The 21,603-nt window shown below is 36.1% G+C and overlaps 2 protein-coding genes and 1 long non-coding RNA gene across 3 annotated transcripts in view; all 3 read left to right on the top strand.

Moving 5' to 3' along the window:
* The first annotated feature begins 624 nt into the window (after window positions 1-624).
* LOC139948614 (uncharacterized) lies at window positions 625-2,560 on the top strand. The gene is made up of 3 exons (XR_011787467.1): window positions 625-692; window positions 1,377-1,469; window positions 2,450-2,560. It is a non-coding gene; the product is annotated as an uncharacterized lncRNA (long non-coding RNA).
* A 676-nt stretch (window positions 2,561-3,236) lies between these two features.
* LOC139949179 (von Willebrand factor-like) lies at window positions 3,237-7,830 on the top strand. Its single transcript, XM_071947577.1, has 4 exons — window positions 3,237-3,339; window positions 4,812-5,264; window positions 5,882-6,007; window positions 7,736-7,830. Exons 1-4 carry the CDS (start codon window positions 3,237-3,239, stop codon window positions 7,828-7,830), a joined length of 777 nt encoding a protein of 258 aa, XP_071803678.1.
* Window positions 7,831-8,074: 244 nt separating this feature from the next.
* Window positions 8,075-21,603, top strand: part of LOC139949178 (uncharacterized) — a 33,447-nt gene continuing 19,918 nt past the window's right edge. The window contains 15 exon segments of the mRNA XM_071947576.1: window positions 8,075-8,102; window positions 8,105-8,150; window positions 11,312-11,528; window positions 11,942-12,335; window positions 13,740-13,870; window positions 14,287-14,396; window positions 14,886-14,932; window positions 15,881-16,115; window positions 16,477-16,526; window positions 17,079-17,144; window positions 17,304-17,564; window positions 18,415-18,716; window positions 19,148-19,304; window positions 19,822-20,068; window positions 20,969-21,021. Of these exon segments, the coding sequence (XP_071803677.1) occupies window positions 8,075-8,102; window positions 8,105-8,150; window positions 11,312-11,528; window positions 11,942-12,335; window positions 13,740-13,870; window positions 14,287-14,396; window positions 14,886-14,932; window positions 15,881-16,115; window positions 16,477-16,526; window positions 17,079-17,144; window positions 17,304-17,564; window positions 18,415-18,716; window positions 19,148-19,304; window positions 19,822-20,068; window positions 20,969-21,021 (2,344 nt within the window).

Here is a 21,603-nt window from a genome sequence, read left to right as displayed (position 1 = left end):
GTAATAAAGCGACATCTGAAATCATCACATTCATGGTAGTTTCTTCTAGGTTATTTTACTTGTTATAATGCATTGCCCATCCAAATGTGCAGGATACATACCAAACTTCGATAAAGCGTAACCTCATTAACATTAACTTCCATCCCCAAGTTCTGCACACTGCTAAAAACTAGTTTACTTGACGTAAAATTTTTACCAAATCTTCATTTAGTGTATAACCATGTCTTTTCCGTTTTTGTATTTTCTATCCTGCGGGTAGTCACGGAAGGAGATTTGCTCCAACTGGATTCATTAATGTTTTTTTGCTACTGTTTTGATGTTTTTGTTGTTTGATATGTAATACCACTTTTGTTCATTGTCTTTTAACTAGCCTCTTGTATCCTCAATGTACTTAGTGTGTTGGTCTAACAGTTTATGTGTTAATGGTCCATTGAAGATGTTTGTACTTTGTTTTTACTGGTGATGAATAAACGGAGTCTTAGAGCTCCACTCAAAAGATTATACAAACATTTTTTTTTTCGTGTTAGGTGTCTTGAGGCATGGCATAAGGCTCTATATAAATACTCTGTTTTTATCATATTATTATGTTTGATCACCAGCCGTCTGTGAGGAAGGCTGCCAGCACGGAGTGTGTGTCAAACCCAACCAGTGCGATTGTAATGATGGCTACGAAGGATTAGTATGTGACGTTGGTAAGGATTTAAAAAAAAAAAATATCTTTCTTAAAGATTGTTAGGTTTCTAACACTGTAAATAATACTTTATGGACGCGTGTTTCTACATTACGTGGAATTAATATTTTCAGGTCCAGTCTTCGGAACGTTAAACAAATAAAAACATATGCATGTAGTGATGCTCTTTTTTGTAACACGGGATATGGAGTTTCATGTTTTTATAGTATGATGAAGAATTAAAAATGAATGACTAAAATCAATGAAAAAAGTTGGCTCAATATTAAAGACACTGCATGCTATTGATAATTACTCAAAATAAATGTTAGCACAAAAAAATGACTTGGTAACGAGCAATGGAGAGGTGGTGATTAGAATAACATATTGTGAGAAACGGCTCCCTCTGAAGTAACGTAGTTTTTGAGAAAAAAAGTAATTTCTCACAAAAATATTTGAATTGAATTTGAGACCTCAGCTGAGGTCTTGAATTCAGGGCAGCTGAAAGCACACAGCTTGTCACGACAAGGGTGTTTATTCTTAAGGTATTCTCTCGCAAGTTTGACGACCAATTGAGTAAAAAAGTTCACAGGTCTGTATTTTATGCATGTCGAGATACAACAAGTGAGAAGACTGGCCTTTGACAATAACCAAAGGCGTCAAGTACATGTAAAGCTATAGCAGAATAACCATTTGTTTTATTTTACAGCAACATGTGAACCTGAATGCGTATATGGTAGTTGCATTGCTCCTGACCATTGCCAGTGCGACCCAGGCTACGAAGGTACATACTGCGAAACAGGTATGCGTAACAAATACAATTCTGAACTCTAAAAGATTTTCTAAATACACATATTTTGTTAAAAATCATTAAGGGTTTATAAAGTACTTTGGTGTGTATTCATTAACTTAACCATAATGATGTTTAAAAGCTACCATAAAAACAAAATCCAGAGACCGGTTTTCAGATGATTTTTTTTATTTTAGGTTTGATGAAATGGACATAATCAAACTTGAAAAATGGGTCTGTTTAATTTTCAGCAATTAAATGGATTATTTATGTAACCAAAAAATGTCATACCGCTGATTTGCGCCGTAGTTCACACTCTTTAAAATAAATACATTCGTTAAAAAAAGTATCACAATCCCGGCCATATCTCGTTGGGCCCTCACACCATGGTTCTCATGTGCGGTCTGCTGGGGGCCGGCGGGGTACGGGAGAGAAAGTTTGGGTGCGTCCGTTTAGCTTTTTTTTCAGGACGAACGTGGGTAATTATCTGCACGCGTTTGTCCTGGGGGAAAAAACGCCACACACCGGGGTCGACCCGGGGATGCTAAACGAACGCACCCAATATTGGCACCGGGCAGTGGACAGGGAATGTTTATTGTCCCGTTACGAATGGGTGGACTAAGTATTTTGAACGGGATTATGTCACCTTATACCCGATAAAAAAAAATACCTGTTGATCTCCGGGTTTTTCCAATAGGAGGATAAAGTTTTTTTATATTTTTTATTTCTTTCCAAGGTGGCCGTAAGCGTTTTTATTCAAACACGCCACGAATTCTTCAGTTTAAAGTCACCATTTTACTTAGTGTCGGAACTTTACACATGCTTTTAATAGATTGGTTAGTTTAATGAGAATTACACTTTTCTTTTGAAAAGAAAATGTAAAATAGATAAAAAATAATTCAAAAATTTTCCTAAAAAAGAATGAGGGAGGGAACGATTAACTGATAATTTGTTTTTGCCTAAAACTCACTGTCTGACTTTCTTTTTTGCAGGCACCGTGTCCAACGATTTCCACAGATGCTCGTTTTGCTGCGGAGGTGCCGTCACAACATTTGATGGATACCATTTTGATTACCCAACTACATCCCTCTACAGTCTTGCCACGTTTGGGTTTAGTGATGGTGGAGAAATATTCATCACCGTTCAAACATCTTACCCATGTAACGCCGGTGTGTGTCATCCTCAAAATACAGTGATCGTCAAATGCGAGTAAGATTTGAAATCTCACATCTTCAAATGTTTATATTTGGTAAAGGTTTTATTTCGTATGTAACAAAGCTGGAACCGGAAATCCATTAAATGACAAGGGTGGTGGCAGGGTTTTTGTGGAGTTAGCCACTAATATAAGCCATATGAGGTAAGGTGGACCATGGGTGGACACCGCACAGATTTGGGTAACCGCGGCGGAACACTTTTGAAAGTGGGTTGGGGGCATTTTTTTTTTCTTCCCCAAAGTCAGTTATTGTGTTTTCCAAATATCATGCATGCACTCTGGTTATGTTGGGCTAACAATTTAGAAAAAGAAGAAGTAACACTATCGATTTAAAGATAAGAATCAAACTTAAATATTAAAAAAAGAATAATGTTTTTAATTTAGGGAATAAAACAAAGAAATATGAAACCAGGCGCTATGTAAGTCGCATGTACTCTAACATGTATTACTATAATTTATCAATCAATCAACCAGAAAATGTTTTTGTATATTAACATTTTTGTTCTCTGAATTTAAGGGTTCATTTGATTGCATACCACTTCGAGTTGCTTCCAGGCCATTTGGTTATGGTTGGAGACGAGTACATATCCGAACTCCCACATAGCTTCAAATGCGGAACTATATCTAGGGTTGGTGCTCATACAATGTTCAAAGGACTTAATGAAGAAGGTAATGTTGTTATCACTTAAAGGCACTGGACACTATTGGTAATAACTCAAATAAAACCTTACTTGGCAACGGGTAATGGAGAGCTGATGATGGTATATAACACTGTGAGAAAAGACTCCCTCTGAAGTAACGTAGTTTTGGAGAAAGAACTTTAAAAAAAATCACGAATTTGATTTCGAGACCTCAGAATGAGATTTTGATTCGAAATGAAGATTAGATTAGATTAGATTAGATTACATTAAATATTTTAATCGTCATGCCCAGCATGGAAATCACTTTCTCGATTTGCATATTAAAATACAGTTATTAAAAATAGCACAAAACATACATGAACCGTAGACATTAAAACAGCAACAATATAATATAAATATCACACTGCACAAATAAATTGTTTTAAAATACATCGGAATTAAAATATACATAAAAACAGAAACTAAAGCATCTGAAAGCACATAACTTTTAGTGAGTGTTTTTTTTATTTCTTCATGTTATATCACAACTTCGACAACCAATTGAGCTAAGGAAATTTAACAGGTTTGTTAATGCTTATGGAGATACATCAGTGAGAAGATTGGTCTTTGACCATTAGCAGCAGTGTCCCGTGTCTTTAAATGTTTTTTTTATAAGCATCGTAGACTTTCATTCACAATTGTAAAATAAAATAAAAATTCTAAAAGTTGTACTACATTTTTAAATCGTGTCATTTAGAAGTGCATTTCATTCTTTCATAACATGAAACATTGATTTTGCATCATGGGTTTTTTGGTTTCGTTTTCTACATGAGAATAATGATAATGGTAGTAATAAATATATCAGAAGTGGATCGAGAGAGCGGCTTATGCAAACGCCTCAAACCGTTAAACAATACATAACATGTTACGTCTACAGTTAACCAATAACTTACTATTAAAATTCATAAGTCTTTCGTAAAAATATAAATATTTAAAAAGTGAGTGGGCCTACATTCATAGCAGTAAAAATACACGATAGCGGAGGTATAAAGGTAGTTTCTTTTGAATATCATAACAATAAATCAATCGTAATACGTTCATTGAGTGTATGCAAAAATTACAGCAATACGAAGTTTATGGTACATGTTGCTATAGTATTGGCAAAATGATAGAACACTACATTTGATAAAAGTGATACAAAAGTAAACTTTAAACAAATAGCGACATCTAGGTCCGGGAAGAAGCAACAGCTTTTAATTGTTCCCCCAGCCTATAGACGGAAAAAGAAGAAAAAAATGATAGACATACCTGAAAAGACAGGACAAAACGGGTGTAAGACGGAAATGAGACCGTTGTTTTTCCATAATATACAAAAATTACATCTTAGTATTGATATAAAAAAAGAGTTTTGAGTTTCTTAAGTTCAAAAATAGAAAAGAGTTCATAATGAATTAAAGGAGTCATCCAGACTTTTCCAGAATAAAAAAACGAACGCCTGTGTTTTATTTCTTCCAATCTCAGTGATCCGACTGGATACCAACGGCAACCTGGACATCACTCTACCAGCATTTCACCAAGGGCAGACAAATGGGCTGTGTGGAAACTTCGACCTCAATCCAACAAATGACAATCTAGGGTTGCCAGCAAGTGATCTGCTGGACCTTTTTAATCTTGATCCTAATTCGGTACCTGTGGATGAGCGACACACCGACCCTTGTAACTTCATCCCGGACCACGACAGAGACAGCATCGAGATGCGTTGTGAAGAACTTTCAGCGGGAGAGCGTTTCCAAGATTGCTTCTCTGCTGTATATCCCGAAAACTATTTCTACACGTGTCTGTTCTCTATGTGTTACTGTACAGCAGTGCATGGTCTGAGATCTTGTGCAACGTACTGTGATGTGTTCACTATATATTCAAGGGCTTGCAGTGAGAAAGGGGTAGTCCTAGATTGGCGAACTGATGAGATGTGTCGTAAGTTAAAAAAAATGAAATAACGGGTGGATATTTTTTTAAACCAAAATTCAGGAATTAAGGTGTTTAACAATTGTACCTAAAGATGTTATTCAATTATTTAATAGCATCCACATGTGAACAAGCACTTATTGTGACATCTGAAAAATGCATCACTGTAGCTTTGCATTGAATACAATAAATGTCATCCCATAATAATAGATTAATTGAATTAATACGAACAATTTTTTTATTTTTTTTTTATTTATGCATCTGGGGTGAATGAAAGAGGTTTTTTTAAACAATGCTTCTCAACACTAGTCATATTAATAATTCATTGATGCAATATCATAAACTACAAGAGTCTTATCTTTTCTCTTTGGTGGAATGTTTGTTTTCATTTCATTTAATCAGTTCTTTGTAAAAGTAATATTCATGCCTTTATTTCCTATATTTTCATATTCATGTCAAAGTTGGCAGGGTCGAGGATCGAGGGCACATCGCTTTGATGACAGTTTTTTTGTTTTCCTTTATTCCCTGGACGGCCCCTGCCAACAAAAAGTTATTGTCCGAAGATTTAAACTAAAATGAATAAATTAAAAAAATAAAATTCTTAAACCTCCACCTTTTTTGAACAGCGGTTGAATGTGAGAACGGAATGGAGTACACTGAATGTGGATCGCCATGCCCCAGAACATGTGCAAATCTCGACTTCGAAGATGAATGTGATCAGTACTGTGTAGATGGTTGTCAATGTCCCACAGGTATAACAAGCAGCTTGAGACATCCTATCTTTCTTTTTCAAATTAAATATCCTGGCGTGACAGGTCTTTTCCTCTCTAAAACTTTGTTTTGTGTGTTTTATTAAACTTTACACTGGCATAAAAATATAAATATACAAGACGATACATAGAGAAACAATGAACCAAAAAAGCTTTAAAATACCAAGCCAGTGAGATGCGAGGAGGAACAGGTGACCAGCACCTCTACAAAGCCGTCCTGCCACAATGGATGTCCCCTGAAACCCACCCCATTGATAAAAACCACCCATCCCACTACATAATCTTTTTTTTAAACCTCTTATCAAAACTTATCTTATGGTTTTCAAGGACTCATTTTGTTGTACCTGTTTTTCTTTCGTTTTGTTTCGTTTGGTTTTTACTGCGCCTTGAACATCCAACAGGGTGGATATGTGCGCATTACAAGTCGTCATTATTATTATTACCTAAATTAATTGCTTTTAACTTCTTTGATATTGGACAAAAAGTGTCAAGACAAATACATTTAGTGTATTACTTTTTGCGTTGCTATTATAGTTTTAATATTCTTGATATAAAAGACGGGTTTTCTCTAAAGTGTTTTTTTTACAGGACAAAAAACTCCAAACAACAGTAAGAAATCTTGCATTGCAAAACTACTTACAATTGTTACTACATGAGACACAGATACAGCATTTTATGTTAATTGCTTGGGCAACCCATTAACCTTGTGTAAAAGAAAAATTATAATAATATTAATAATAAAACATAATATTAATAATAAAACAATGTTATTACAAATTGAATAGATATAACACTATAACAATCCTTATGTGGACACAAATTTCCTTAAAGGATTTGGGTACCTTTTCAAAATGTCCATAGATTTACATTAACCTTACAGGGTTTGAAGATAATGATAGTAGAAAGCTTCCCTTCAAATAATTACTTACTGAGGTGCTGTAGTTTTTGAGAAATGAGTAAAGCAATGTCATGAAAATTCGTTTTTAAATGAGACGAAAATTATTTTCATGACATTGTTTTACTCATTTCCCCAAAACTACAGCTCCTCAGCACGTAATATTTTCAGGGAAGCTTTCTACTATCATTATCTTCAAACTGTGTAAGTTTTGTGTAAATCTGTGGACATTGTGTTTTTTTTTTTGTCTTACAAAAGTTACCTAGACATTTTAAGATTTCTAAATTAGATATGTTTTTTTTCCACAGAAACATTTTGGAACGGATACGAATGTGTTTCAAGGGAGGAATGTCCATGCCAAAGAGGAACTGAACTTATGAGTGCCGGCTCAATCATATCTACCAATTGTAAAAGCTGGTAGGAAATTACTTTAATTTAAACTGCTTCAAAGGCACTCTCAACAACATCATTCATCCATCAAAGACGATTTATTTTGTCATTGTTTGATAGCATCGTAATATCAGGGATGTGATCCCGCCGTTTTGAAATAGAATTCCGTTTGTTTTTTTGCCCTAACAAAGAAAAATCCGCCCCCCCCAAAAAAAAAGGGGGGGGAAGGGAGATATAACCATAATGATAGTGCCCCAGATTTCAGAGTAGGTCTTTTAAAACTAAAGACAGTCTAACTGTTAATGAATGTGCTTCATGCTCGCAAGTTTATTTTTATTTTTTAGCTGGCATGCTGTTGTTTCCTTTAAGTTGCCTCGGTCACTGAAGCATATCACTTTCTGGCTCTGTGGTTTCTTTTGTTGAAGACCCACCCTATAATGTTCAAGAGCCAGTGGTTCTTCCTGACGTCTTAATTCTACGGTATGGTTTGAACTTCTTGTCGGTTAAGAATACCGAGTAAAGACCAATTTAGCAACCACTCCCAACCAGGCTTGAAAAAAGGGTTTCTAAACGGATGTCACGCCTCGGGGTGTTTGTATAGGTCTACTATGCGCCAACGCTTTCAAACAGGACCATTAATAGCAATGGACACCTTTGTCAAAGACCATGTCTTCACACTTGGGGGCATCCATCTTAACATATGCATAAAATAACAAACGTGTGATAATTTGAACTCAAGTGGTGGTCGAAGTTGCGAGAGAATCATGGAAGAAAAAGTTGTGTGCATGCTTGAATCATGACCTCAGCTGAGGTCTCATGCGCTCCATTGCTCGTTACCAAGTAAGTTTTTATGCAACAATTATTTTGAGTAATTGCCAATAGTGTCCAGTGCCTCTAAGCAACACCCACGGTCGCAAAGCTGGTGTAAAAGAGGCCGTACACATTTCAGAAAAGATCTCAACATCAAAGGTCTACCTTTATGCTCCTTAGGTTTTTTTTTCATTTTAATGTTTCTCGAAGAAAAAACCCCAACTGCAAATTGCATTGCAAATCTGGAACGTGCGCCGAATCATGGTCATGATCATGATGTAGGCAGTATGACGTCTAGAAATGTCTGGAAAGTTTTTGTCTGTATTGCTCACGTCAATAATCCGAATAATCAGAAATTATCCCACAATATACCAAACGTTTAAACGTTGATCAATATTGAGGCATGTTGGTTTCAATTGTCCAAAACAACAGATCGATTCTTGTTTGTTATCAACTCCCCTATAACAGAAATCACATCAGTGTACTGGGAATGGCAACAAGGTCATTTTCTTTTGAAATATTGAACAATCGAAACCTCAACAAACGGAGTGTGAAATGTAGCATAGAGATTAAGGTCTGAAGGTCTCGGTTTTTCTGATGAACAAGCAAAAACGGAAACAGGTGTTTTGCTGCCTCCAAATGAAATGTATCAGCAGAATGTACATTGCGTAAGATCTGTCAATGAACAATGACAATAAACAATGGATATTGCAACAATCGATTTGGGAGGAATGTTTCCTGTTGTTTGTTAATATCATGGGAAAATTATTATAAAAGCAAAGTTTCAATGTTCCCGATTTTGTATATTTTGTATTTATCGGGGTTGGTTCTTTTTTCACCCTTTCCCCCTTACAGCACAGAGGATCTTGATTGTATATAAAGATCATGGGTTTAAATAAAATGTGTTTAAGAAAGTCGGAGAACATTTCTTCAAAGCTCTGAGAAAGTAAATGCTTTGTATTGTTAGCGGTTTGGTGTTTAAATAAACGATTCACAGTTAAAACATTACCAAACGTTTATGTTCAAACTGCATGTCAAGTAAAGAGGTTAAAGGAACATTACAAATTTGGTTTTGCTAGCAAAACAAAAGTTGCTGTCAGTGTAAGCACTTTAAGTAGTTCACCATGTACATAAACTGACAAACTTGTAGATCAATCGGCCATCTGGGTCTCAAGAGAACAGTGGAAACCGATTGCTTTTGCATTGCATCGCTGCCAAAACAAAAATGAATAAAACGCTCACTGAGCGATAAACTCCAAACGCGAAATTAGTTTATTTATTTCTCATCAAATATGAAATTTCAGACAAATATTTTTAGGGATATTTTCTCCTATCACCATCATTAGACCGTGTAAGTTTTGTGCAAATGTGTGTTCTTCAAGATTTTGGTTCCTTACGTATTCTGTTACTTTAATTAGATTCCCGCAGCTCAATTTTACCATAACTTGCGTCCAACTGTAAATAAAACATTGGATAATGGCGATTTGTTGATCTATTTTCAAAGATAAAACAACAGTGGACTTTGGGTAGTTGCTCAAAATAATTATTAGCATAAAACCATGGTGACGAGTGACGAGTAACTTGGTGACGAGTAATGGGGAGATGTTGAAAGTATAAAACATCGTGAGAAAGGGCTCCCTCTGAAGTGACATAGTTTTCGTGAAAAAAAAAAAAAATCCACGAATTTGATTTCGAGACCCCGGATTTAGAATTTGAGGTCTCGAAATCAACCATCTAAAAGCACACAACTTCGTGTGACGAGGGTATTTTTTTTTTCATTATTATCTCGCAACTTCGTCGACCAATTGAGCTCAAATTTTCACAGGTTTGTTATTGTATGCATACGTTGAGATACACCAAGTGAGAAGACTGGTCTTCGACAATTGCCAATAGTGTCCAGTGTCTTTAAACAGCAATGCAATGTTGCATATAAAACTCTAGACAATAACAATCATATCTTTTTGCTGAACAATATCCATTGCATTAACGTGTTCGCCCCGGTGTTCCTAGTTTGATTGGCTGCATATTGCGCTATATAAGAAGAACCAAGTACTTACTAGAAGAATGTGAAGTAGATGATATTGTTTTCTATTGTTTTAGCACTTGTGTTGGCGGCATATGGGAGTGTGTGGACAAAGAGTGCAACGCAACTTGCAGCGTGTCTGACGGCCACCACTTCAAGACATTTGACGGTTCCAACTACCTGTTTCCAGCAAACAGCTTTTGTGAATACCTTCTTGTCCAGATTCCTGAAGATGATACACATGGAGAGATTAGAATCCTGGCTCAATTCGATGACTGTTCAGCGAGTCTGCAATCGTGTTTGATTCTCGTGAGCGTTGTCACACCCGACCACATGTTTGAGTAAGCAGACTTTAAAACAACTATTTCATTACTTCATTTTCAAACCTGCTACCAACGTGACGTAATGGGGTATATTTTTACTATATGTGCCCCGCTTCCATTTCAAATCAGGACTTTTGGAAGTACCAGAATAAACAGTTACATAATTTTTTTGTAGTTTATATATACAAAACCTTTTTTAACTCCCACATTTTAACAATAATCATAATATTTTAATTTAAAGTTGCAGAAACCACCTCAAAATAAATAAAACAAAATGCGATAATAAAGTCAAAATGAGAATCCGTCTACATTTTTGTAGTTGATTAAAAAGTGAACTTTTACCCAAAAAACAAACACTAAAATGACAGAGCTGAAAAGTGGCTCGTTTAAGAAAAATGCAAGTGAAAATCACAGTTTAAATAGGCCAAAACAGTGCACACCCTTGTTCCTTGTTAAAATGTTCAGTAAATTGCGTGTGTCATCATTACGTAGCACTATGGAAGGGAAAAGAAATGTCACATTGTAGCGAACCTTTGCAAAAAAAAAGAAAAATAGTCACATAAGAATAAACTATAACAAATGGTAAACTTGCGAGTACAACTATGTTTTAAATAACCACCTCTTTAAAGTAAGTGTTTGCCCTGGGAAATATAATGCAAGCTTCAGGAAAAACTGAATGATTAGCCTACAATTGCAAGGGTCGTGGGTTCGAATCCCACCCAAGTAACATGCCTGTGATATGTTTTCACAGGACTCGGGAAAGAACTGAGTATACAGTGCTAACACACATCGGTGTATGGGTAAAAACCAAAATTAATAGCCTACAATTGTTTTTCTTTGAACAGACTAAATGCACAGGGATCAATAAAGGTGTCAACAGGTGATATTTCACAGTCTCAAAAGTTACCGTTTGAGATGAAGCTGAAGGATGGGTCAACCCTCATTGCTCGTCAGGTGTCCTCGATATTCTCTCGTATGACAATAGCCGATCTTGGGATTGACATTCAATTGGGACTTGACAAGCGTATCTATGTCACACTGAATCCAAGCTTGCAAGGAAAGGTAACAACTTTGATTGAATTATCAAGTAACATATAATGGACTGTGTATCTTTTGTTTAAAAAAAGTTGCGTAAATTTTCTATTCTTTTCCAAAACGGATTCAGTCATCGTTTTTTTTTTAACTACTCATTGCCAGAAGAAAAACGACACATCTTTGATTTGCTTCTCTCCGATTTTCCTGTTTTCTTTGGGGGAATTTGTAATTTATATATTGATTTTGTTATTTTTATTTATTTATTTATTTTCTGTTTTCACCCTTTCGTTCTTGATTTATTTATATTTATTTATTTATTGTTGTTTTTGTATATTTTAATACTATTTATTTGTTTTCAAACCATAAACAAATGAAGAAAACAAAAAGATAATCAAACTAATGATGGCGACTGAATGTGTTTAACAACTCTTTTGTTTCAGGTAAGTGGGCTGTGCGGCAATTACAACAACAAACAAATAGACGACTTCACCACTTCCAGTGGTGTGAACGCTAAAGCCAACATCAACAAGTTTGGTAACTCCTGGAAAGTCAGCCTTCACTGTGATGACGTAGAGGAGAAGAACCTACGACCTTGCGACCTGAAATCCCAGCAACGACCCCTGGCCGAGGAGATTTGCCGTAAACTCCGAGAAGAGCCTTTTGCTAGCTGTAACCAAGAGATCCCAGTTGATAAGTACGTTGAGCAATGTGAGCAGGATGTATGTGGCTGCCCTCCTAGCGACAAGGAATGCCAGTGCCTAGCCTTTGCTACCTATGCTCGGGAGTGTTCTGTGGCTGGGTTTGACTTCTTGTGGAGAGGCCTCCATAACTGTCGTAAGTACTTCCTTTGTATTCCTTAATTTGACCACTTGCATGAGTTATAAGAAGCGTTCAGAGATTTGATTGGCTGATACAACTGTTATTCAAGTTAATTCAAGTTAATGCCTCCGTTCCACAATCAATAATAATAATAATAATAATAATAATAATAATAATAATAATAATAATAATAATAATTATAAAAGAGTAGCCTCATGGCGCTTTCCACTTAAATACAATATTTTAAAAACAACACTAAATATGGAAAAGGCAGTCTAAAAACCACAAGAAGGGTATAAAATTAAAACTCAACAAAACCACTAGGAGCAAACCATGATAAAAAAAATACTAGAGGTGAGAGGTTACCAGCACCTTTATCACCTTTATCACGATGCACACCTTTATCACGGTTAATAGACCTTTATCACGGTGCAGCCATCTTGAATTTCTCCCATTGATATCAATGTTACCAAACCGAGGCTTGAAGAACAAAATAGTCTGGTTCCTATTTTCTAAATGATTGTTAGCATTCATTATTGTTATTCGATGCAAGGAACATGACCAAGATGGAGGCAGCATGATAAAGGTCTATAGTGACTTCACTTGCATAATTTGCAACGAGTCAAGAAGAGGCCTAACTTCCCACATGAGAGGACATAAACCTAGGCGATTGCATCATTCACACCCTTAAATAGGCAGTGGACACTATTGGTAATTACTCAAAATAATTATCAGCATCAAACCTCACTTGGTAACGAGTAGTGGAGATAGGTTGAAAACATTGTGAGAATCGGCTCCCTCTGAAGTGACGTCGTTTTCGAGAAACAAGTAATTTTCCACCAATATGATTTTGAGACCTCAAGTTTAGAATTTGAGGTCTCGAAATCAAGCATATAAAAGCACACAACTTTGTGTGACAAGGGTGTTTTTTTCTTTCATAGTTATCCCGCAACTCCGACGACCAATCGAACTCAAATTTTCTCAGGTTTATTATTTTATGCATATGTTGATATACACCAAGTGAGAAGACTGGTCTTTGACAATTACCAATAGTGTCCACTGTCTTTAAATAGGCAGCTGTGGAAATATGGCCTTGTGTGTAACCTTACGACACAAATCCGTTCACATTGCTTTGAGAAACTTCTAAACAATTCATTCAGAACACTTTGCTGAACATTCATCCGTCCAAGCGACAGGAGAGTACATCATATTTTAACCTTAATGTTGTCCTTTCATAACGTTTTGGCTTCCATAAAAACATGACAATATAATAATAATAAATTTATTTTTTAATATAGCGTCTCACATAAAAGAACTCAAAACGCTGTACATAATTTTACATAATTATTAAAAACATTATACACAGACAATAATACATCAAAAGTAAATAATTCATATGATTGTTGTTTTAATTTTCAGCCATAAAGTGTCCAGTTGGCCAGGTTTACAAGATGTGTGGTTCAAATTGTCACGTGAATTGCAAAGATTTCTTGACACAACAACCTTGCCACGAGGAGTGTGCAGAAGGCTGCCAATGTCCAGAAAATGAAGTAAGTAGAAGACTATTAAAGGAACGCGTTGCCTTGGATCGGTCTATTAAAAGCGTTTGTAGCCGTTTTGCCAACGTGTTTATGTGAATCTGTTATATTTAATGTGCTGTTATTTGTTTGTAAGCTACATAATTTGTAACTTTTTTGGTACTCTCTCTGTGATTTGTTTTATTTTCATCGCCTTGGAGTAGATGTAGTGTTGCATAGAAGAACTTTACAGCTTTTAATTATTGTTATGATTATTATCCCACCCGAGTAAAATGCCTGTGATTTTTTTCACAGGACTCGGGAAAGTACTGAGTATACAGTGCTAAATACATCGGTGTATATGGGTAAAAAAAAAATATGGTAATAAATTATGTGGACTTTTTTAATGGATGCTATAAACTGATGAGATTTCTTTGTTGATACAACAGGTTCGAGATGACGTATCAGGACAGTGTGTAAAAGTTGATTACTGCCCATGCATAGTTGATGGTATTATGTACCAATCTCATCAGTCTTGGAAGAAAGGATGCAATGACTGGTAAAAATAACATTACATTTCATTATTAAAAGGCACTGGACACATTTGATACTTGTCAAAGACCAGTCTTCTCACTTGGTGTATCCAAACATGTGCATAATTAACAACAAACCTGTGAAAACTTCAGCTCATTCGGTCATCGAAGTTGCAGGAGAATAATGAAAGAAAAAACACCCTCGGTGCACAATGTGTGCTTTCAGATGCATAATAAAAGGCTTCAGATGAAGTATTTTATTTGAATGAGAAATTATTTCTTTCTCAAAACATTTGTTACTTCAGAGGGAGCCGTTTCTCACAGTGCTTTATACTACACTCATTACAAAGTAAGTTTTTATGCTAACAATTAATAATATTGAATACCAACAGTGTCCAGTGCCTTTAAACCGAAAAGACATTTATGACAACTTTGCGATTGAAACATTAACTGCTGACTAATTAATAGTGCTGAAGGTTTAACACGATTCTATGTTTTTTGTTTTTCTAACATAGTTTTTGTTCTTCGGGGACACATACCTGCACAGAGCTCGACTGTTCAAGTAAGAATTTTAATATTTAAAGTATAGATTTTCAAACAGAAAACCCAGTGGAAATTATACTGGTTACTATGAAACAGGACTGTTAATTTTTATGTTGTTATTTCTACCAGGATAGTTTTTGTTTTTAAAATGTTTTTTTTAACATTTATACTAAAATAAAATCAATCTTGTCTATATAATCAACTAGACCATGAAGGACGGTTTAATCACTTTTATTTTTTTTTACTATCTAAGACAGCCTTAGTTGGTTTTTATCTCTAAAATGTCTTTGATTTCTTCGGTTAATTCAGACACAGCAATCATGTGTGCAAATTATGTTTGTGTCCATTTTATGAACAACATTTTGAAAACCACTGCTATTACAGTTATCGCGATGTTATATCAATTAACCATCGCTATATCAATGATGAACACAAAGTGCTTTAGTTTGACAAGTGCAAGATATGAAAAGAGACCCAATATTTACCCATTGTACATTTGGTGTAGTTGTAGCTAAAAGGGTTTCAATGATTGTTGTTGTGCACTGAAGTCTTTTATTATATTCTTAGGTTATCAAAACACAATACAGCAGCTAAAAGTCGAAATGTACAGTTTAAACAAAATCAGTAAAAATATGCATATATTATATAAAAAGAATGAAAGATCAAATAGTTGTTTATACAAACATATGAACATGCAACAAATTTCTGACAGTCAAACATATGAACATGCAACAAATTTCTGACAGTAAAATATCAAATAACAATAATAATAATCATAATAATTATAATAATAATTTGATTGAATTAAAATTCTTCCATTGCTCATGATCCAAAGAGCCTGACCAAAAGATACCAGTAATGAAATAGCATCATTAATTAGTAATCCAATTTGGCTATCGACATTACAGCAACTATTAAAATTGTCAATACATTGGTTAAATTGTTTTCTTCATATTGTTTGTGTTAGCTTATGAGACTTGTGCCGATGGTATGGAATGGATTCCATGTCTGCAATGTGAGAGAACCTGCCAAAGTGCCAACAAGGCGTGTAGTATCCGAAGCGGCTGTACCCCTGGGTGTGGATGTCCGAAAGGTCTAGTCTTACACAAAGGAACGTGCATAGATGTCTCGGATTGTACTTGCGAGTACAATGATAAAAGCTACAAGCCTTTCGACACCACTGCAATGGATTGCCATACGTGGTTAGTTTTAATGCTTTTCATGGATTTTGATCAAAACTTGTGTTTTGGAAATGGATGCTTCATAGTGACATAGTCCTGACGTATTTACTGACAAAGGTACATTGTACTCAGGGCGCTTGACCAAACAGACAAACTCGAAGACAGTTTGTTTTTTAATGTAATCAGTCTTTTACAAGATCTTTTTTCAGACCATACAACTAATGGTGGAACATCTGACAAGCAAGGTTAAAATAACACAACATTCTAGACAAAAAGAAGTGCAATTTATTTCTTACTTGAAGTGGTTCATATAGAGTTGTATCCAATATTTGAAAATGTTCTTGAAAAGTTGTCTGCATTTATTGTTTTTCTCCCATTTCAGCATGTGTCACACTGATTACCGATGGATCTGTGACGAAGACCAATGTCCATGTAAGTAGTCAAATAAAACTTTGAAATTTTAGATATTATTGCAATCGTTTTGGGCTGTCACAGCTATGATACTCCAACATCAAATAATACCATAAAGTTACTTTTTACTTTTTGATAAAGAAAAATTACATTGACAAAACTTGGTGACTGGGGTTTAAAGTATAATCATCATCATGTCCCATAGCCTTGCGTCCGTTGGGGACGACCCTACACTCTTCCTTGACGATTTGGCTCCATCCCTCTTCTCGGTTTTCTGCCAGTCTGATGAGTTCCAAAGTCTTTTTCGCCGTCCAGTCCTTGATGTCATCAATCCAGATTCGCCTTGGGTGTCCTCGCTTTCGAGCACCGTACCATACCATACCATAAAGAAACTGTATAACAAAGATATTGACAGAATAGGGAGACACAGGGCATAGGTAGCTAATTTGGTAGATTGTCGGCAAGTTACTCTGGCAGTGGTCATTGGTTCAAATACTGCTCTAGTCAGTTTGTCTTTGTTCAACTCAAAATCTTATAATAAAATTTGTTTTTACATGTTAAATTTGTATACAGCTACTTGCCGGTCATATGGAGAGTCGCATTTCCAAACACTGGACGCAAAATGGTATTCATTTCAAGGTAAGTTATTATATGCCTGTCACACTGTGTTCCTTCCTTGTTTACAGTGATGTCGTAATTTTGTTTTTTTCCACAAAGGAAATTTTTTATTCACACTTAACTTATTGTTATTTTCAGTAATTTGAAAGAAATGCAATAACATTTTCATATTCTGTACAGGCAACTGCGAATACACCTTAGTGGAAAATTTCTGCAGTGGGTCCAACGTTGAGGGGTTCTTCCGAGTCACGATCGAAAACGTGCCTTGTGGTAGAAACGGGGTAACTTGCACCAAGGCAGTGAAGTTCACACTTCACGACACCACAATCCATCTGGTTAGAGGAGCAGAGTATACTGTAGCCAAGGATCCCAGAGTAACTACAAAGGCCCGATTTAAGATGGAAGACGCTGGGCTCTTTCTTGTCATCAAGACAGCTGAAGGTATGTAATTAAAAACGGTTACTTGTTAATATAGTTAACACTTTTATTCATATAAGAGGTTGTCGAGCAGATAAGAGCACCAAACTCAAGCTCTGGTGCTTCTGTTCAGCAGAGTGTTGGATCAAATCCCGGTCAGGACACCTAACAATAATTGCTTCTCTCCACCCAGGGGTAAATGGGTACCTGTGAGGGCAAAGATGGTTCTTGTGATTGATTTAGCTAAGTACTGCATATTTGTTGCACAAGGCTGTATACTCCCCCGGGAGCGGAGATGGTTTAATGAATGATTTAAGGCCCAGTGACCAGGGGTAATAATGTGAGCACTTTGGAATGCCCTCTGGGCTGAAAAACTAACTATTATTATTCCTATAAAATAATAATTCTGATGAATGTCCTAAAGGCACTGGACACTATTGCTATCAATTACTCAAAATAATTGTTTGCATAAAAACTTACTTGGTAACAAGCAATGGAGAACTAATGATAGTGTAAAACATTGTGAGAAATGGCTCCCTCTGAAGTAACGTAGTTTTTGAGGAAGAGGTAATTTCTCACTCAAATATTAAAAGACTTCAGGCCTGAAGTACGCAAATTTGCGCAACAAGGGTGCATTTTCTTTCACCATTCTCTTACACTTTTGATGGCCAATTAAGTTAAAACTTTCACAGGTTTGTTATTTTGGGATACACCAAGTGACAGATCTGGTTTTTGAAAAGGTGTCCAGTGCCTTTAAGTAAGGAAAACATGTTTGCTGTTAGACACAAATTGGTAAATAATAGGTTTAAAATGAAAAATTACAAAATACAATGCCAAAATACTGATGGTTTTGAGTGACATTTTTCACTTTCAGGAATCCTGTTGAAATGGGACTACGGCACAAGTGTACTAGTGACCCTAGATCCATCGCACGCTGGACAAGTGTGTGGTCTTTGCGGTAACTTCAACGGTGACTCATCTGATGATTTCTACACAAGATCCGGTGCAATGGAATCTTCACCACAACTCTTTGGTAGAAGTTGGAGAACCTCAGAAAACTGCCCAGATTCTACAGAACTGACCTTGCCGTGCAAATCAGAGCCTCATCGAAGAGCTTGGGCTGAGTCTGTTTGCAGCATAATCAAGAAGTCCGTCTTTGCTTCATGTCATAACCTTGTAAGTTTTTATACGCAACGCTTTGAAATTTAGCCTATTTTTCAGTACAAATACTTTGGGGTTGAATACAAGATGGTAACCATCTGAATTGTTTTTGGGGGAGAATGGGCCAAATTTGAATTGGGGGATGGATTTTGATAGATAATGTACATCAGTGCAGTAGTGCCACCTATCTCACAGTTAGACATTGTTCTCAATTAAACTCAATTACTTGCCCAAAATTTAAGTTTTTTTCTCAATATTGGTTACGTGCTAAGGGTCTTTGGTTCAAATAGCGCCCAAGTAATATGCCTGTGATATTTTTTCACAGGACTCGGGGGGAAAGTAACACACATCAGTTTATGGGTAAAAAAACACAAGTAATATACTAAGGGTAGTTTTAAATTTTTTGTTTGTTTTGGAGATTTAAATGATAATGATTTTTTTTCCAGGTTGACTCTGAACCTTTCTTCCAAGCGTGTGTCTCAGACACCTGTTTCTGCGACAGAGGGGCCGACTGTGAGTGCATGTGCACTGCCGTCACAGCATACGCAACCGCTTGCAATGAAAACAACGTTGCAATCGCGTGGAGGGCAGAGGGATACTGTCGTAAGTTTTCATTCTTTTTTCAGCGTCTTCTGTTTCATCAATTTAGTTTTGGATTTCTTTGAAATTCAACAACAACATTCAACAACATTTATTTACATTTCACAAAAATATTACAAGTATCATTCAAAATGAACATTTACAAGAAAACACTAATGATACTAAATAGGACAGGGACAGGGTAAGTGAAAAGGTGGCAATACTTTTTACATCAACGATATCAGCTTAAAAAAAGATTATCACCATCATTTTATCCAGAAATATCACCTATCAAATAATAAAACCATACCAAAACTTATAGCGCCCTAATCTTGTTGACATGCTCAAAAAAAGGCACTAGTCGAAACTAAGCGGGTATTGTATGAACAAATAAAGAAATACGAAAGTGGATTACAAGAACAGGAGTAAAAAGTCTTAAAGACAATCAACATGTTAGTAATACATGTAACTGGAATATAACACTTTGCAGTTCAAAACAAAGATCTTAATATTAAATTTGTTATCCTTGATGCATTTTCAGCGTTGCAATGCGAGAGCGGAAGGGTATACCAGGCATGTGGGAAGATTTGCCCCGACAAATGTTACCCTTCACATGCTGACCAGAACTACGGATGCGAAGAAAGGTGTGTGGAGGGATGCCATTGCCCAGAAGGAACAGTTCTGTTCCGGGACGAGTGTATCGAGAGAAAGCTTTGTCCGTGTTTCATCAACAATGGGCAAGAGGAGATCAGACACGGCGCACTTGTTGTTGAAGACTGCATGCAGTGGTAAGTATTGGCATGTTGCCTTAATGAATGATTGAGAATGAGATTACTATTCTATGTTAAACTTGCATCGGGATAAAGAAAGAATGATAATTATAGTTCAGGTAAAATTCGAACCACTAACCTTTTCTAGAGCAGTGTCTTCCCAACTAGACCACCGAGATTGCCCGGTAGAGATATGCCGGTGATTTGTTTATTCACAGTTCTTGGTGGAAAGTACAGGCCTACACAGTGCTATTAACACACATCGGTGTAAGGGTAAAACCAAAATTATGAGAATGAGGATCCTCGAGCACACGGTTCAATAGTTTTAATAACTATCAAGCAAGAACTATCGCCCTTTGTTGGTCTGGGTGAAGGTGATACAGTAAGATTTGCATAGACTCAAAAATGAAAACATATGCTACAGACAGGCTGAGTGAACATATTAACAAGTTCAAAAACTTCTTTGATCTAAGGCTTTCTAAACAAAAAAATAAATCTGCAGTTACATTAATTGCCTTGTGGCAGGAGATCTGTCCCCTGGAGATTCCTTCCCCCAATAGATGGATTGCAGTCGGCGTCATATGTAGGCTGCCATATTTGATGAGTTGTGCATACGTGAAGTGCTACCATTGGCTGAGAGTCACTGGCAGTGCATAAACGTGTGCACTTTTTCCTTGTTAATACATCAAAGATGGCGGTCGATGACGCGTATTGCAACCCTGTATGGGGAACCCTGTGTACTTCATTGGATAGCGTTCTTTTTGTACTTCATTGGATAGCGTTCTCTTTTAAATCACACCCGTTTATTTCCCATATGGGAATCTCCGCAGGACCGATTTTCCTGTGACACCAGCTCTCACTAATACTTGTTCATTTTGTTTTGTTTTTTCTTTTGTTAAATCCTTTTCCATATTGCAGTATGTGTAATGGTGGTCACTTAGAATGTACAGGAAGAAACTGCACAGAGTCAGGTTTGTATATATTTAATTTACAATTGATATTAAAGGCACTGGACACTATTGGTAATTGTCAAATACCAGTCTTCTCAGTTGGTGTATCTCAACATTTGCATAAATAAAAAAACCTGTAAAAATTTGAACTCAATTGGTCGTCGAAGTTGCGAGAATAATGGAACAAGATACACCCTTGTCGCACACAAGTTGTGTGCTTTTAGATGCTTGAATTTGAGACCATAGCTGAGGTCTCGAATTCAATTCAAATATTTTAGTGAGAAATTACTTTGTACTACGTTATTTCAGAGGGAGCCGTTTCTCACAATGTTTTATACTATCAACAGGTCTCCCTTGTTCGCTACCAAGTAAGTTTTTATGCAACAATTACTTTGAGTACCGATAGTGTCCACTGCCTGTAACAGGAAACTATTCCTCTTTTAATTTTTGGATATTTAGTATCTTTTGAAACATCAGTCAACTTTTTTTCAGTCGTTAAACATTTGGAAATATCAGAATGTGCTTGAATTTAACAGGTATTGAGTAAACAGTGATTTTGGTGAAACTACTATTAATTGTAGGGTATATTAATGCATATTGTTT

Source organism: Asterias amurensis, chromosome 16 (assembly GCF_032118995.1).
Source record: "Asterias amurensis chromosome 16, ASM3211899v1".
NCBI lineage: Eukaryota > Metazoa > Echinodermata > Asteroidea > Forcipulatida > Asteriidae > Asterias > Asterias amurensis.
This window is presented reverse-complemented; position numbering and strand designations above follow the sequence as displayed.

Bases quoted from the DNA above. Each gene is read 5' to 3' on its own strand.
- LOC139949179 (XM_071947577.1), top strand. From the start codon at position 3,237: ATGGTTGGAGACGAGTACATATCCGAACTCCCACATAGCTTCAAATGC. The intron at 3,340-4,811 runs GTAATGTTGTTA...TTCCAATCTCAG, and splicing joins CAAAGGACTTAATGAAGAAG to TGATCCGACTGGATACCAAC. The intron at 6,008-7,735 runs GTATAACAAGCA...CTTTTGTTGAAG, and splicing joins TGGTTGTCAATGTCCCACAG to ACCCACCCTATAATGTTCAA.